This window comes from Fusarium fujikuroi, chromosome FFUJ_chr03 (assembly GCF_900079805.1).
Source record: "Fusarium fujikuroi IMI 58289 draft genome, chromosome FFUJ_chr03".
In the NCBI taxonomy this organism is placed as follows: domain Eukaryota; kingdom Fungi; phylum Ascomycota; class Sordariomycetes; order Hypocreales; family Nectriaceae; genus Fusarium; species Fusarium fujikuroi.
In genome coordinates, this window is record NC_036624.1 from 4,112,583 (window position 1) to 4,128,308 (window position 15,726).

The 15,726-nt window shown below is 37.4% G+C and overlaps 3 protein-coding genes, besides 1 other annotated feature; 1 reads left to right on the plus strand and 2 right to left on the minus strand.

Moving 5' to 3' along the window:
• Positions 1-7,336: 7,336 nt before the first annotated feature.
• Positions 7,337-7,426, minus strand: a tRNA (tRNA-Arg).
• Positions 7,427-7,936: 510 nt separating this feature from the next.
• FFUJ_03354 (related to purine nucleotide binding protein) lies at positions 7,937-10,450 on the minus strand (the record flags this gene model as incomplete). Its single annotated transcript, XM_023575192.1, has 1 exon — positions 7,937-10,450. One exon carries the CDS (start codon positions 10,448-10,450, stop codon positions 7,937-7,939), a length of 2,514 nt encoding a protein of 837 aa, XP_023428414.1.
• Positions 10,451-11,696: 1,246 nt separating this feature from the next.
• FFUJ_03355 (uncharacterized protein) lies at positions 11,697-12,560 on the plus strand (the record flags this gene model as incomplete). The annotated part of the gene is made up of 1 exon (XM_023575193.1): positions 11,697-12,560. One exon carries the CDS (start codon positions 11,697-11,699, stop codon positions 12,558-12,560), a length of 864 nt encoding a protein of 287 aa, XP_023428415.1.
• A 316-nt stretch (positions 12,561-12,876) lies between these two features.
• On the minus strand, positions 12,877-14,674 carry FFUJ_03356 (related to 3`,5`-cyclic-nucleotide phosphodiesterase; the record flags this gene model as incomplete). XM_023575194.1 has 2 exons in its annotated part: positions 12,877-14,349; positions 14,633-14,674. The coding sequence occupies 2 exons, from the start codon at positions 14,672-14,674 to the stop codon at positions 12,877-12,879; spliced, it is 1,515 nt and encodes a 504-aa protein (XP_023428416.1).
• Between the last annotated feature and the right edge of the window lie 1,052 nt (positions 14,675-15,726).

Sequence of the window (15,726 nt, forward strand, 5' to 3'; positions counted from 1 at the left end):
ATAGAAAGTAAATACTATTATATATATTGCAGTAATAACTTGCCTAGATATTGCCTTTATAGCTAGCCAATTAGTAAGATTTAACTAAAACCTAAGACTATAATATTATAAAGTGGCAGATAGAGCACTATAGTATCTTACCTAAATTAAGGACTTAGCCCTTTAATTTAGAAGTGATAATAACTTTTTAGTTAATAGGTTACTGGTAGCCTTAAATACAAGCTTTATTAATAACTTAGTGGACTGTTAAAGCTTATAGGCCTTTACTATATAACTATTTAAAGGAGTAATAAGCTAGTAAGTAAATAAGTAAGATACTATAACTATATTTACTATTAAGGCAGAATTACTTACCCTATTATAAGTAGCTAAAGAGGCTATCTTTATAAGCCGGCTTATATCCTTATTGTAAGTCAATCTAAAAGATAAGATCCCTTAGTAAGGCCCTGCTAAGCCACTAAAGGTAACTATTTAATATAATAACTTATAAACTATTTAACTAGTTAAGGAGGAATTAGTTAAGCTATATATAAAGCTATAATATATATAGATTTATAACTATTAGCTAAAATAAAAAGTAGTAAATAAGATAGTAGATATAATATATACTCTATTAACTTAGCTAATAGCTAATGGCCTAACTAAAAACCTTACTAGTAAGAAATTCTAAAATTTTCTTAAGTAACTAAAGCTTACTAAGATTATAGCAATTAAATAGCAAATAGAAATTATTTTAAATTAAATTATATAATAGAATAAATACCTAAAAGATTTAATTTAAATTTATTACCTCTAAAAAACCACTAAAATATAAAAGGGATAAAGCCCTAATAAACACTTATATAACTAACGCTAACTATATAATAAAGACTAAAGAACTAAAAACCTCTAGCTAAATTACTTAAAGGTATAGGAAGGCTTAGCGGCGCCTTAGCAATAGGCAAAAGTAAACTGGCTAAAATAACTAATAGAAGTAATATTAATAAAAGTAACTAAAATATTAGAAATAAAATTATTTAAATGCTTATTAAATAAAGTATAAAAAGCCAGCTTAGCTTTAAATACAAATAGGAGTTTATTATAGGTCCTTTTACCCTTAATAGAGATATCCTTATAGGTATCTAGGTAAAGGATTGCTAAATAAAGGCAGGTTATAGCAGAGATATTATAGGTATAAAGAGGCATTATAGAGGCAACTTAAATAGATACTTCCTTAAGAGTAAGTTTAATACCACCCTAAAAACAGGTTAATTAAGAAATTAAAAAAGCCTTAATAAAAAATATATAAAAATAAGGCATTAAAGTGCCTAAAGGTCCTAAAAGGATATAATATTTTAAGACTAAATTATAGTAGCTAGAATGCTACTATTACTAAAGGCAGAGTTATATATACAGTTAGTAATTACTTATTAAGCTATATTGCAAGACTTAATTGCAGTATAGGCCTGCTAGACTTAAGTAAGATTAAGTTCCTTATTGGCAAAACGATTCTAAAGGCACTTAATTGCTAAATAATAAGCCTAGACTGCACTAAAGTATTTATAAGGAATTAGCAAAATATCAATAAAGACTTAATAATTAAGGTAAAGAAAATATATATAGAGCTATACTTCTTTTAGTTATTAATATAAAAAATATAACACTTTAGCAAGAGGCCAGCGCAATATTAAAGAGAGAGATTATAATAGATATTATAGATATAGTAAAAATATAAGATCTTACTAGGGGACTAGTTAATTAGCTAAACCTCTAGATTATAGATAAACTCTTAAAGAATATTTATATAGAAGTTAATATAAGATATAGTAATAAAAATAGCAGAAATTGCAATTAGAGAATTTAATAAAGGGTAGATAAGATATTAGCAAGATCTTACTAAAGACTAATAATTTTAGCTGGTAAGAAAATAGAAATACTAAACCTAGTTACTAGGATAATATATATATAGACCACCCTATAACATTCTACTGATATCTTACTAAAGTAATATAATATAATACTTAAATCTTTAAGACCAATATATTACTATTAGAATTATTATATACTGAAGAGGGGTATTAGATTAGGAGAATGAAATGATTGCTTGTATTTAGGTAAAACCTCGGCAAGATGTTAGAAGTTGAGGCATTTAGATATATAATTTCCCCTCTTCTAGAAGAAAGACAATACATAAGCTTTCTAATAGATAAGACCTAGTTAGTGAGATAATATCTAGAACTTAGTAGTTAATGCTTTTTAACCTTAAGCCTAACTGGGTTAAATTTGCGATAAATGAATAGCAGTAAGGAACTAGAAGTGATAGGAGGATATAGGTGTTTACTAATATAATAGGATAGGTTATAAGCTTTACTTAGGTTAGGATTAATTAATTAGTTAGTTGCAGAAGGACTGCTAGGGAGGAAGGACTTATTATATATATATAATTGCTTTTAGTAAATTGCTTATTTAATGTGGTTTTTTAGGCATAAAGGCATATATCAAAACCATATAGGGACCTATATAATGGTTATAATAAGCATTTTAGGGTAAGAGGTCTAGCCTTATTAATGGGGTCAGAAGGCTATCTGTAGTGACAGATATAAAGGGATAGATTCCCCTTAATATCTTAGTTTTAGCATGCCTTTTTTAGACTAAATTTTACATTTTTTATCTTTATATTTAATATTATTAAACTAATTACTTAATTACCTATTTAATAATAAAGACCCTGTTTTAATTAAACCTTTATGGCTATATGCACTTAGCTTGTAATTAAGGCTGTTGGAAATTATTGTCTTCTTGCAGTCTTTTCTTTGTTGTTGCTCTTTACCTTTAAAATATATAGTAATAACTCTTTTTATACTATTAGGATAACTGCTTTATATTTTAGTAAGGGGTCTAGAAGTAATTATTGCATTTTGTTAATATATATAGCTTAGGAGAGCTATAGGTAACAGTTTGGTCTATCCCTTATGACCTTAATGCCTAAGAACTATTATAGGGTCTTGCCTCCTTTAATATAATATATCTCTTATAACTTCTTTATTAGATCTTTTGCCTTTTTTTTTTATTTCTTTAGGTAGTAAAGAATATAATTATCTATATAGAAGAAGAATACTATATTGCCTTAAACTTAATAGCAGTCCTTATTAAGTATTTAGTAAAATCCTATATATAATAGACCTTTCTTAAAGTGTTTTTACTATAAGAGAGGTAACCTTTAGAGTCTATATAATGCCTTTTATAGCTTAAAGACTATATTAGGTTTTTAGTAACCTATTAGTATTTCTATATATATATCTTTATTTAATATTAATTATATAAATATATTAACTATATTATATTAAAGTATTTTATAGTTAAATCTAGTTATAATTACTATTAAAACCTTAAATAATATTCTAGCCAGTATAGCTATATATATATCTTAACTATTTTTTGCCTATTAGTCTTTCTAGACTATTAATCTTACCTTAATTTTTAGGAATCTTTTATATTTATCTAACTTATAGATATATATTTAGTAATATTTAAGTATTTATTAACCTTTTATTATAGTTTTAGCTACTTCTATTTATAATTAAGAGAGTTTATAGCTCTTTAAATAAGCTTTTTTTACCTTTTAGATTGTATTTTAGTATAGATAACTCTTTATATTAGTATATAAGCTAGAGAGCCTCTCTAGGAGCTTTTAATATATATTAATATAAGGCCTTTTTTCCTTGTTTAATATAGAGCTTATCCTATCCCTTTAGGCCTTTTACTTTCCTGCACTAAATTAGTTTAGAGGCTAAGGTAAGCTCTTTTCTTTTAGTAAGTTCTTAAAGCTGGCTAGACTTTCTTAACTCTTATAACCTTAAGTTTTCTATTAGATACCTATATATATTTTATACTATAATATCTTTACTAGAAATACTATATTAAATAAAATATAATTTTTTACTTATATTTTAGTAAAGGTTTTACTTACTAGCTTATTACCTCTCTTTACCTTTAGATTATTTTTTATTATATAGAAAAAACCTAATAGGGGTAATTCTAGAGGTATTAATAGTAACTTAAATCTAAATTAAGTATATAATTCCGATTTCTTACCTGCCTTTATTAAGTTATTAGCTTTAGGGCTTATAAATTCTATATTTTTATTAGTAATTTTATTTGGTTTTTTATTTATTAAATATATCTACTATAGATTAGGCTAAGTTTACTAAAGTAAAATTAATTCTTTAATTTATTTCTTTATTGCTATTAGGTCTTTAGCCTATAGGTTATCTTAAAGGGTTGCTATATTTCTATTAAAGTATTAGTATTTATTAAAGGTAATATCTTATATTAAGAATACCTCCTTATTTAATAGGTTTTAAATCCTATAGGAATTACTTAATATATATCCTATTAGGTATTTAATTTACCCTTTAGGGGTTTAATAATATAATTTATTATATTATAGTTATATATTTTTTATTAATATAAATACTTTATATCTATATATTTTAAGGTATAATAGATCTGGTTTTACTGACTGCTTAGCTATATACTTTAAGTGGAATATCTTATATAGTAACTTATACTATCTCTAAACTGATAGCATATAGTTATAGAGATAGGTGGCTGCCTTTATTAATTTAGGCTAGAGGTATTTTAGAATTTTTATATCTGCCTTTATTGCCTTGCTTTTCTAGATAATAACTGCAGCTACTCTTTCTATACTATTATTTTAAGCCTATATATTTAAAGCAGATAGTTTATATTATATTTCTTACTAAACTATCTTAATATATACTTATAAATAGATTATTATAATCTTATTATTGCATTTAATTACCTTTACTTTCTTAAAGTACTATACTTCTATTATATTTAAAAAGCCTTTTAATATTAAGAAAATAGTAAGGGTTATTTAATTAGTTATATAATAGTTTTAGGTAAACCTTAATGCTTTATTTATAAATATCTATACTAAACTATAGCCTATATATCTTAATAATATAAAGTAGAAATTTATAGCTATTTAATCTCCTAGACTTATAACTTAAACTAACTCTTAAGGAGTATAGTATATTAATTAGTAAGCTTTTACTACTTTATATATATTATAGTTAACTGTAGTTATTTACTATATTCTTATTAGAATCTCTAACTTTATTTATACTTCTCTTATAGATATAGCTAGGTATTAAAGAGCCTCTAGCCCTAAATGGCCTAACTTTAGGTATTATATTAAGGTATTACCTCTTAATGGCTTTCTTTTAGTCTATATTATATATATATACCATTTTAGAGAGATAGGAAGTATATTTACTATTAGTCTAGCTTATATTAGTTTTAAGTCTTAAAGAGAATGCTTATATTTAAGCACTTATTGCCTTTTAATCTTTAAGACCTTATTAAGTTTATTTCTATTTAAATACTATAGATAATTATTTCCTAGGCTTATATCCTATTAAATTTCTTATTTTTTTAGTTTAGTAAATAATATTAAGTTTATAGCTAATATAGTATATAAGGCTATATTATAAAGTTATAGTATTTTTAATATATTATTACTTAACTTAAGTTTAATTTATATTTTACTATATCCCTTTATTAAAATCTATATTACTTTTAACTAAAAGAAGTCCCTAAAGGCTACTACCTTAAGGTTCTTTATTTACTTTATATCCCTAAATATATATATAGTTACTCCTAAATTTAATAATATACTTTTATTTAGGAGGTAATAGTTAACTACTATTAGGCCTACACTTAGCTAAGTAAAGCTAACTAAATATAATTAGGCTAATCCTTTTAGTTTTAGCTTTTTAACTTAATTAGCTATACCTTTTTTATTTTCTTCTATCCTTTTCTATACTTAATTAGTAAGAGCCTATACTGGTTTAAACCTAATATAGGCCTTTTTAGGGAAAGTATAAAAGCAGTTTAATAAGATATACTTTAGTCTATATACTTTATATCTTTCTGCCTTATCTTTACTAAAGCCTTAATAAGAGTGCTTCTTTCCCTTTTACTCCTTCTGCCTAGGCTTCCTTTAGATCTCTTAGTCTTCTCTAGCCTCTTCCCCTTTTTTAACTAGAAAGGCTTTATAGCTTACTTTAGCTTGCTATATATCTAGCTATAATACTAGTGCTAGCTAAATATCTACTATTACTATACTAATAGATAGGGTATTAGACTAAATATAATTTATTTAGGTAATACTATAGGCATTTGCCTATAACTTTAGTAGGGTTAACCTTAAAGCTATAATAAGATTAAGAAACTACTAATTTGCCTCTTTAGCCTCTTATAGGCCTATATTTTAGGCTTTATTAATTAAGGTCTTTTATTACTTAAGCTAATTACTTATTCCTTTATAGGTTATATATCTTTAGTATAAGGGTTTTACTAAGACTTCTCTATATACTTAATAAGCCTTTTGCTTTTACTCTATTTACATTAAGGAGAACTTATTATAAAGAGATTAAACCTATTTTACTAAAGTATTATTTTTTAAAAAATAATACCTTATAATCCCTTTATTTACTGTATTTAGTATCTAATTTTAAATAATAGATATCTTTCTCTTTAAGTCTTTATAATTCTTTAGATATATCTTATATATTACCTTTATTATAGTAACTATTTAGTAATCTTTTTCTATAAAATATAGTATTTATTAAGTCTATATTTTATATTTAATATAATTTCTATTTAGTTTAATAATAAGAGAATTAACTTTCTATATAGCTATCTCTTATATTAATAAAGATAATACTTTTATAGTAATTACTACTTAAGTAGCTATAGCGCTTTGCCATTTTACTGCTAATATATTAGGGGGTATAGGTATAACTACCTTAAGGGTAGGCTTATTAGATGCTATTAGGTTAATATAGGCCTATAAATCCTTATTCTTTAATTTAACCTTTAGGGCCTTATACTAGCTAATTTACTTATTACTAGATTTAAGCCTAATTATCTAATTAGTTATCGTTTTAAATATCTTTAGTAAGCACTAGGCTTTTCTTTTTAGTTATACTTATAGTAGTTTTTCTTATAAATAAGACTTTTAATTATTAGAAAGCTTATATATTATCTTTCTTCTAGAAGAGGGAAAATTATATATCTAAATACCTTAACTTCTAATATCTTGCTAAGGTTTTACCTAGATATAAGCGATCATTTCATTCTCCCAATCTGACAAAGGTAGCCAGTCTATAGGGGTGGCCGGTCTTTAGGTGGGGGACGTTAAGCAGTAAATCAACAAGCCGTGATTGGCGGGTTGGTATCCCGAGTCCCCAATTATGAGTAACGGATCTGCAAAAAGCACAATGCTGACGAGTGTCCAGTCGGCAAAAGATATATTCCAGCAAGTAATCGACCACGCCAGGATTCGAACCTGGAATCTCTAGAGAGTTCGGGAGCTGGAAACCGAAATCTAGCGCCTTAGCCATTAGGCCACGCGGCCGGAACCTTTTATTTCCGATGAGGACGAGACCGCTATTCTCTTTCACAATTGACACACTGACTGATAAGATCATTGTCGTTGAGGTATGAATGGTAAGATGTCTTGGATAGGTATGTTGATATGAGTGTTTCGAGTTGCTTGTTGGCTGAAAGCTAGTTTTGGGGGTAGAGTTATCGTGACGCTGAATCTCCTGTGTTCAGTCGCACATGCAGCCACCCTAGAGAAGATCTCGATATGGATAGAACGTATAATTGGTTCTCCATCTACCTTTCGTGAGCTTCTAATTCATAAAGTGATTATTGTACCCCTAGAGCTTGTGTTGACGGCTGTGAATAATTTAAGACATGTTCCTATGTGAGAAACCCGCATCTATTCTATTGCCAAGGCTCTGCAGAGGGTTCACAACAGTCTGGGTCACTTCGAACAATAAAGAGTCATCATCAACAGGTCATATATAGCGTTACAACTCTATGCTTTTACTATCATACAAGTCTATTCATACCACGGACCTTATTTGTCACTCGCATCCGCCATGAGCATAGCAATTGCAGGCTGGAAAGCAGCCGCCTTCTTGAAATCGCCCAGCTTAACACTCATGAGGTCAAGAGCCATGAGTGTCTCACCAGCCTGACCCCTCTCGTCTCTCCTCAACGAATCGGCCTTGACATAACGTTGCGAGAAATGCGTGAGCAGCGTTCTTCGAGCCTTCATCTTGCGTGCAATCTCTAGTGCCTCGCCCATCGTAGAGTGGCCCTTCTTCTTAGCGTGAGCCAGCATGTCATCGTCGAACGTGCACTCGTGAACAAGGAGGTGGGCGCCTTCGCACTCCCGAGCGAACTCGTTTGAAGGACGGCAGTCACCTGAGTATGCGATGCGGAGACCGGATGTAAGCTCGAGTTCTGTCCCATAGGAGAGCCAGCAGTGAGGAACTGGAATGCGCTTGATAGCGCGAAGCCCGAAGTCTCCGTTCTCGATCATGAAAGGACCGCTGTTGAACTTATCAGGCTTGGTGCTGCTGCAATGGGGGAAATGGAGTCTGTGGAAACCAATATCCTCGACTTGAGAGACCTCTTCCAAGAGCGCCTTGTATCTTGATATACAAGATACAGCTAGCTTGGCATTGGTGTCTTCAATGGTGTGTTCATACCAGGCTTTGATCAGATTGGGGGTACCGAGGTGATGATCAGCGTGAAGATGGCTGATGACAATGCACCTGAGATCTCGGAGAATATTTCCAGTTTCCTCCTCTCCAAAGAGCCGTCGGATTTGACCCAAAGTACCCTCACCAACATCGAGAAGATAGTTTCCAATACCAGGTACCCGAATCAGTGTTGACGAAACGTTACGATATTTGCCGGGGATTGAAGAGCCAGTTCCAAGGGGGATGATTTCAGCATCGCGGCTGGGAATATCTTGTTCATCCTCTTCCAATTTTCGTAGAAACTCAGGATCAGAAGTCTCTTCACGAGCCTTTCTTGCTAGCTCGAGAATCTCATTGCTGACAGACTGAGCTGCCTCTATGAGATTAGGGAACGGGGCGATCTCGCCCTCGCCGAATTTGAGTCGGGGCATTAGCGAAATTTTGTTTCCTGTCCGGCCAGACTCAACTTGTGGTCCGTTTGGCATGACTCCCTTGACATCGTTATCGTATTTGAGGAGAGTAAATCTCTCAGGGTCGACCCTCCGTAGCTTGGTCTGTAGCTGCCCAGGCCCAGCCAGAGAGATCATATTGGGGCATGTGTCTTGAGCACAGAAGAAATGCTTCATCGTGGGATGCTCGTCCATAAACTTCTGGATTCTAGCATCATCTGCCATTCCAGGGCCGAGAATCCAATACATAATAGCCACATGAGACATCAATTCGGAGTTAGACCATTCAGGTCGCTCCATGAATGAGTCAATGAGGTCGCGAGATTCGATGTCAGCGAGGATGAATCCTTGACCGGGCTGAGTCTCGCCAAGGACCTGTTCAGGAGTTACAGTAACGCCATCTTTTGTTACTATAGTATTGCCCGCAGTCAAATGCTTGAAGTCAGTGACATGTACTCCAAGCTCCTTGGCCTTCTGAGGGTTGAATTTTCCGCGGCGATCAAGGCATTTGACGATATAGCACATAGAGCTTTGGCTGTAGATAGTTGGGGGCAGTGGCCGATGTGTCACGTTGAGAATATCCCCGCTGCGATCTATTTGAGCCTCCTTCTCGGGGAACACCCAAACAATTTGATCCGGGTTTGCCAATTTTGACCCGTCACCAGGTCTAGGACCCTTGTAAAGCACTGCTTCGCCATTTTGACGTGTAAAGACAGTAGTATCCTTGGGCTTGACCTCGCTCAGCTTGACGGGGATGAGCATGCCGTTTCCTTTGAGTCGTCCATTGAACATGACTTTCTCGACGAGAGTGGTCGCATATTCAGGGTCCGAAAGTGGTGACCATTCTTTGAACTGTGGTTCGTCTTGGTCTCCAACAATGGCGCTCGACCTGCGACGCTTCTTTGGGCTGCTGGAGCGATCTCGTTGAATCGGAATCTTCCACACGCGAAGCACGTCGTCTTTCCAGTCGGGTTCTATGCTCTCGATTTTCTCAAGCCGAGGGTTTTCTCTATGCTCATGCGTGCGCACGGAAATCGGTTGTCGTAAGATAACGGGACGGCATGCGGCGAGAGTGTGGTTTAGATTCTCGCCACCATGGATGTGAATGGTTTCGAAAGCAGCTTGCTTCGTCAACTTTTGGCCCTTGCTCTTCCTTTCCTCATTGATCAAAGCTGTCTGTTCTCTGCTCGCCTCTAGTGCGCCACCAACTGTGAGAACATAGCCGAAGAGACCTCCAACCAACTCCCACGAGACACTGCCACTCAGAAAGACCTGTTCTGTTGCTCCCATTCCCAGTCTTCTGCTCTGAAAAGCGCGCTGAGTCCCTTCTTCGGGTCGTCCAAACAGATAAGACCGTTTATCGCTGTGGACAAAGAGACAAGTTCCGGGAGTGTCCACGGTGGGCGCCGAAGCGATCTCAACTGAAGTCGTCATTGGAGCTCCAACAGAATCCTCGCTTGCTTTTGGTTTTGGTTTCACGGTAGGTTCTGAGAACAGGCGGGGTTTCCTGAAAGCTCGAGACTTTACTTTTGGCTGTGAACCGCTCCAGGCCTGTCTGCAGAAATAAAGTCCAGGTGAGGTCGATGAAAAAGTAGGTGATAATGGACGACTACCAGAATTGAATAAATGTGCGAGGCGTCGAATGCCCCATGTTTGCATGAGAGAGTTTTAAAGAGTTGAGGGGGATTTCGGCGTGATACAAAAATGCATCATCTGCCTAAGTCATAAATAATAGTTAATATAATATTTCTGCTTGAAACGATCAACTTTTTTTTTTCTTAGAGTCAGACGCGGCGAATGACTCCTCTTTCCGCGTTCCACTAGCTCACGCTGTCACATGAAGTGGTTATAGTTGTTGCATTATGTAAGATGGCTACCCTATACTTGGAACAACCTAATCTTGCGAATATGACTACTAATGGCATAGACTATAATTCCCTAAATATATATATATATGGTTGATATGATAGCATTCTGTCCATATGTTATTATTGTATTTAGTGTGCCATCGTCCTTACCTTGTTCCTATATATGTAGTTGATATCTAGTCATCGATATTGAGTTCTGATGTCAGCTCAGAGTACCATTCATCGGATACACACCAAACGGGAAGACCGTTGGCATTGATGTCCAATAATGATTGATCACAAGGATCTTGATGATAGCCCAAGGTTGGCAATTGGCCAAGTTGTGAGCAATTTCAACGATGTCGCAGGATTGGCTTCACCCGTTGTAAGAGGAGATCCACGAGCAATAATGGCTCTGTTACATCGGATCAAAGAAGTAACCTATCTTCTCTGACCACAGTAACCACTACTTATAAGATCATACATCTCCTATTCCGTATTTCCGAAACTAGTAGTCTCCCTTCGAATCATAGTCAAGAATCAAGTCTCAGTGTGTGACTTGAAATGTACTCAATCAATGACCTCACTCAAAGCCAATACCAGTGGAGAAAAAAGACAATCCACTTGCTTTATCACGCATTACAAACGATTTTAGCAAGCAACATTACCAATTAACTGCCATAGAAAAGATACCCCGGAATCAACATCTAACCCCGAGCCCCTCCGAATATCCCCATACTTTTATTTTAACCCAAGTCAAGTCCCCCATGCGTCGCATCTTTAAACCACTCTCAACTCACTCATCGCGACTATTTTCAACCTCTCGATACATCATGGGAGACGCAATCATCAAGCGCAATCCTCACCCGGATTTTAAGAAGGTCGAGGCTTCGAGACCGGAGCTGGATGCCAAGTCTCAGTTTCGCTACACCAAGACTGTTGATGCGGATTGGACTTTTGGTGAGGGTGCAAACAAGTTGGGCAAGGATGATGGCGATAAGAAACATGTCACCATAGATCCTCACGAGGAGGGTCGCCCTGCGGGGTTCAATTACAAGCTTCTCATCTCTGCTATTGTACCGCGTCCTATCGCTTTCGTGAGCAGTCAAGCTCCCGACGGTACAAAAAAGAACCTCGCCCCTTTCAGTTACTTCAACATGATGAGCCACGACCCGCCCATGTTTGTTGTCGGTTTTGCATCTGGACTCGCCAATGCGAAGGATACACTTCGCAACGTCTCCGACTCCGGCGAGTGTGTTATCAACATCATCTCAGAGCACTTCATCGAAGCCGCAAACTCAGCTAGTGTCAACGCCCCTCCTGATGTTTCGGAGTGGGATATCTCAGGCCTGACACCTAAGTACGACTGTGAGACCGTCAAGTGTGCTCGAGTGGGCGAGGCTATTGTCAGCATTGAGTGCAAGCTCGACATGCTCAAGGAGTTCGACAGCAAGGCACGACCTGGAAACAAGTCCGGCTGCATGGCCGTTTTCGAGGGAACTCGCTTCTGGGTTCGAGAGGATGCGCTGAACGAGGATAAGAATATGGTTGATCCTGGTGTATTGAAGCCAGTCAGCCGATTAGGAGGAATCACATATGCCAGGGTTACTGAGGCTTTTGAGATCCCCAGAACAGATTTTGACAAGGACGTCGGTGGCCAAGAGGGAGTTGAAAACATACAAAAGCAAAAGAACTAGGTCAGACGTGGTATATATTCATTCATGACCAAACACCAAATATATAGAATAAACAAGCCCGCAAATAAGGCCTCATAACAAAATGGCAATCATGCAATACAATTCCCCAGGAGTCATACATGCCCGCCTTTCATTTCCTAAGTTATACTCATAAACCAAACCGTCGCCTCATAGAAGCAAAATGTATAACTTACATAAACCCAAACGGTAGCACAAGCCCACAGAGCTTATAGCCAGGTGCTATAGAACAAAAGAAATCATGTATGGCCAAATGCCAGGGAAAGCAAAAAAGTTCAAACGCCTTTAGATGAAGAGCTCAGAGATAGATGCTCTGACCAGAATGAGAGATGATAAATTCGCATCCCAGGGGTGACTCAGTTTCGCTCTCAAAATTGTGCAGTTGTTTCAGAATAGTGTTTCCAACATTAGGTCCATCATCCAGGCGATCCTTGACATGGATGATGACAACCTTGAGACCTTCGAGGGGCCGTTTTATCTTGGGCACAGATGTGAAGGAATCAGATGGGTTGAGGGTCAACTCAGCCGTCGGCGAAGCGAGGTGCGGTGTAGGAGGTGTTTCGATACCAGGGTGAACGTAGTCCGGTGTCGAAGCCTTGATGGTCCTGGGGGACACGGGGTCTTCAGAGGTGAGATTCGCAATAGAGGGATTTCGTCGTGGAGTCTCGTCAGTCGTGCTGCCCATGCGCTTGCGCTTCTTAGGCTCGGAATAATGCGACTTGCGTTCGACTTCGACCTCATGAGCCAGTGCACGCAGCTCCTCAATGACATAACGGGGTTTCAGGTGCCCGTACAGACGATCCTCGGCCTGCGACTCGTCGTAGCTGCACTCAATGAAGATTGCCTTGAGGTTACCAGAGGCGATCTTTGGGGCAGCTTGTTGCCAAATATGCAGATTCCGCGGGCTTAGCGATATACTATCGGGCTCAACGTCTCCGAAAATCAGGACTTCGCGGTGGGTGGTAGGGTCCTGGATGAAGTAGGCGCTTGAATTGTAGACGCAAATTTGCTCCTGTTCCGATGTAGTCGTTACAGGGCTGAAGCTGTTTTGAGGGATCATGAGTGACCCTCGATGTAGGGAGATAGATCCCGGGTAGTAAGATGCTGAGCGCGCGATGGGGCCCTGTGGCATAGACGCATCATGGCTGCTGAAGCGAGTAGATGCACTTGATGTCGACCCCCTGTGGCTATGCTTCTCGAGGCAATGCCCATGGCTTACGCTCCAAACCTTGATAAGGAGTCCGTCTGCAACTTCGATGTAACCCCTACTTTCACCGTCGCCGAGTGTCGGACTACCACCTTCAACCAATCGCATGTAAGTCACCAGGCCAGCTCCGTTGTTCTCATCACTCAGGTTTGGCCATATCACATTATTGAAAATGTGATTCTTGAAAGCTTGGATTGTGCTTGGTAGAGCAGCCAGTTTCTTCGGCCTTGTGCCTGGGAAGCCAGCAGTATTGACTACAAAGCCCGAGATGTGATCAAGATGAGGATGGGTGATGAGATATGTGTCGACGAGAGAGCGAGTGATGTGAGATGCATTGGCAGAAGGTGACGAGTAAGGTAACTCAAGACCTGCAAAGGGGCCAGTGGTGAGTGTGAAGGGAGGAGGGGGTGGCGGAGAAGGTATCGATTCTTCCATGATACGTGTGATGGCAGAGAGATGGACGCCAGCATCAACGGCGACGATAGAGCCACGATGCCATTTTTGGGCAACAGAACGGACTAGAAAAGCAGTGGTGTTTGATTCTTGAGGACCACCTCCTGAGCCCTGTGATAGAAGGTTAGTTAGAGTTCAACTGAATTGTTCATATGAGTGAGTGACTGAGAAGCCGAATTGTGAAATAGAGTATGAGGATGCGGCAAGACAAACGCCACCACGAATCACGACATAATCCGAACGTGTTGTGTTGTGTTTCTGGCCGGCATGCACCAAAACCGTTCTTATATCACGGGTGACCTCAATGGGCGTTGGCTGGTTTTTGGAGATGTAACGGTGCACATGTAAACAAACGAGTGATGTGGATAGGCTGTTAACCGTTGATGATACGTACCAATACAATCACCTGCAAAGCAGGCTTGACTTCGGCTCCCATGATTTGGCTTCGGGAGAGGACAAAGAAAGTAGAGAAGAGGAAAGAATAGAAGCGAGAGAAAGAATTGAGCGACGACGGTTGACTCAACTCGGCCGATTTGATGCCTGCCCTGGGATGTGGATGTGGATGTGGAGGTGGAGGGCCCTGGGAGACGGGATGAGATGGAGATGGAGATGCTTGGAGATGGTATGGTTTAGGTGGTCGCCCCACTAAAAGCCCTGTAAGGTACCGCCCGAAAGGTTCAAAAACGGTGGACCTGTTCCTGTTGCGCGCCGTCTCCGTCACTGGCTTTGGAGGTTATAGTCGCTAGCAGAATAAGTTAGGTCACTACAAATTCCGGAATGAGAGATGAATGGATCTAGGTAGGTCAGGTAGTTGATCCACGAACCTGAAGCTGTTTAACTTGCAGTAGTTGATTCGAGAATTAACCACTGATAGCTCTCTGATATTCTCCGATAGATAAGGGATGCAACCCTTCTCTGCCTGCTCTGGTATGTATGTATGGGATTTGTGATGCAAATACCGACAGCTCAGACGAGCTTTTGGAGAAACCCGAAAAATAGTAAAAGGGAAAAAGATATGGCACACGTGATTGGATTTATCGTTGTGCAGTAGAACGTTAGGTGTTCTCTCAATACTGTGTGCTACCAAGGCTGATACAGTTCGGTAGACTACCTAGATATGTAAGTACTGGAGTGGGATGTGCTGATATAGCTTCGCTCTCGCCGAATATCGCCTGTCGATAGACTGAACTTGACCACGTTGATCCTTGCTCTGATCCCGCCTGGCAGGGTATGGGCGATGCAGAGCGATATTTATGATTCTGCCACTTGTGGCACTGAACAAACTGAACAAAGAAGGTGAAGAATATGTCCCAAAGACAAGAGACATGAGCTTCAAATATAGCACACGACTTATTGTTCTCGCACTCGCCGAAACGCAACTCTCCCCTCTTGGCATGCCACCCTCTCAAGTCCAGTTCTCCCTCCCCCCCCAAAAAGAGGAATATTGAACAACTCACAGCTCAGATGCCGGCTCAGCTACAAGGCCGC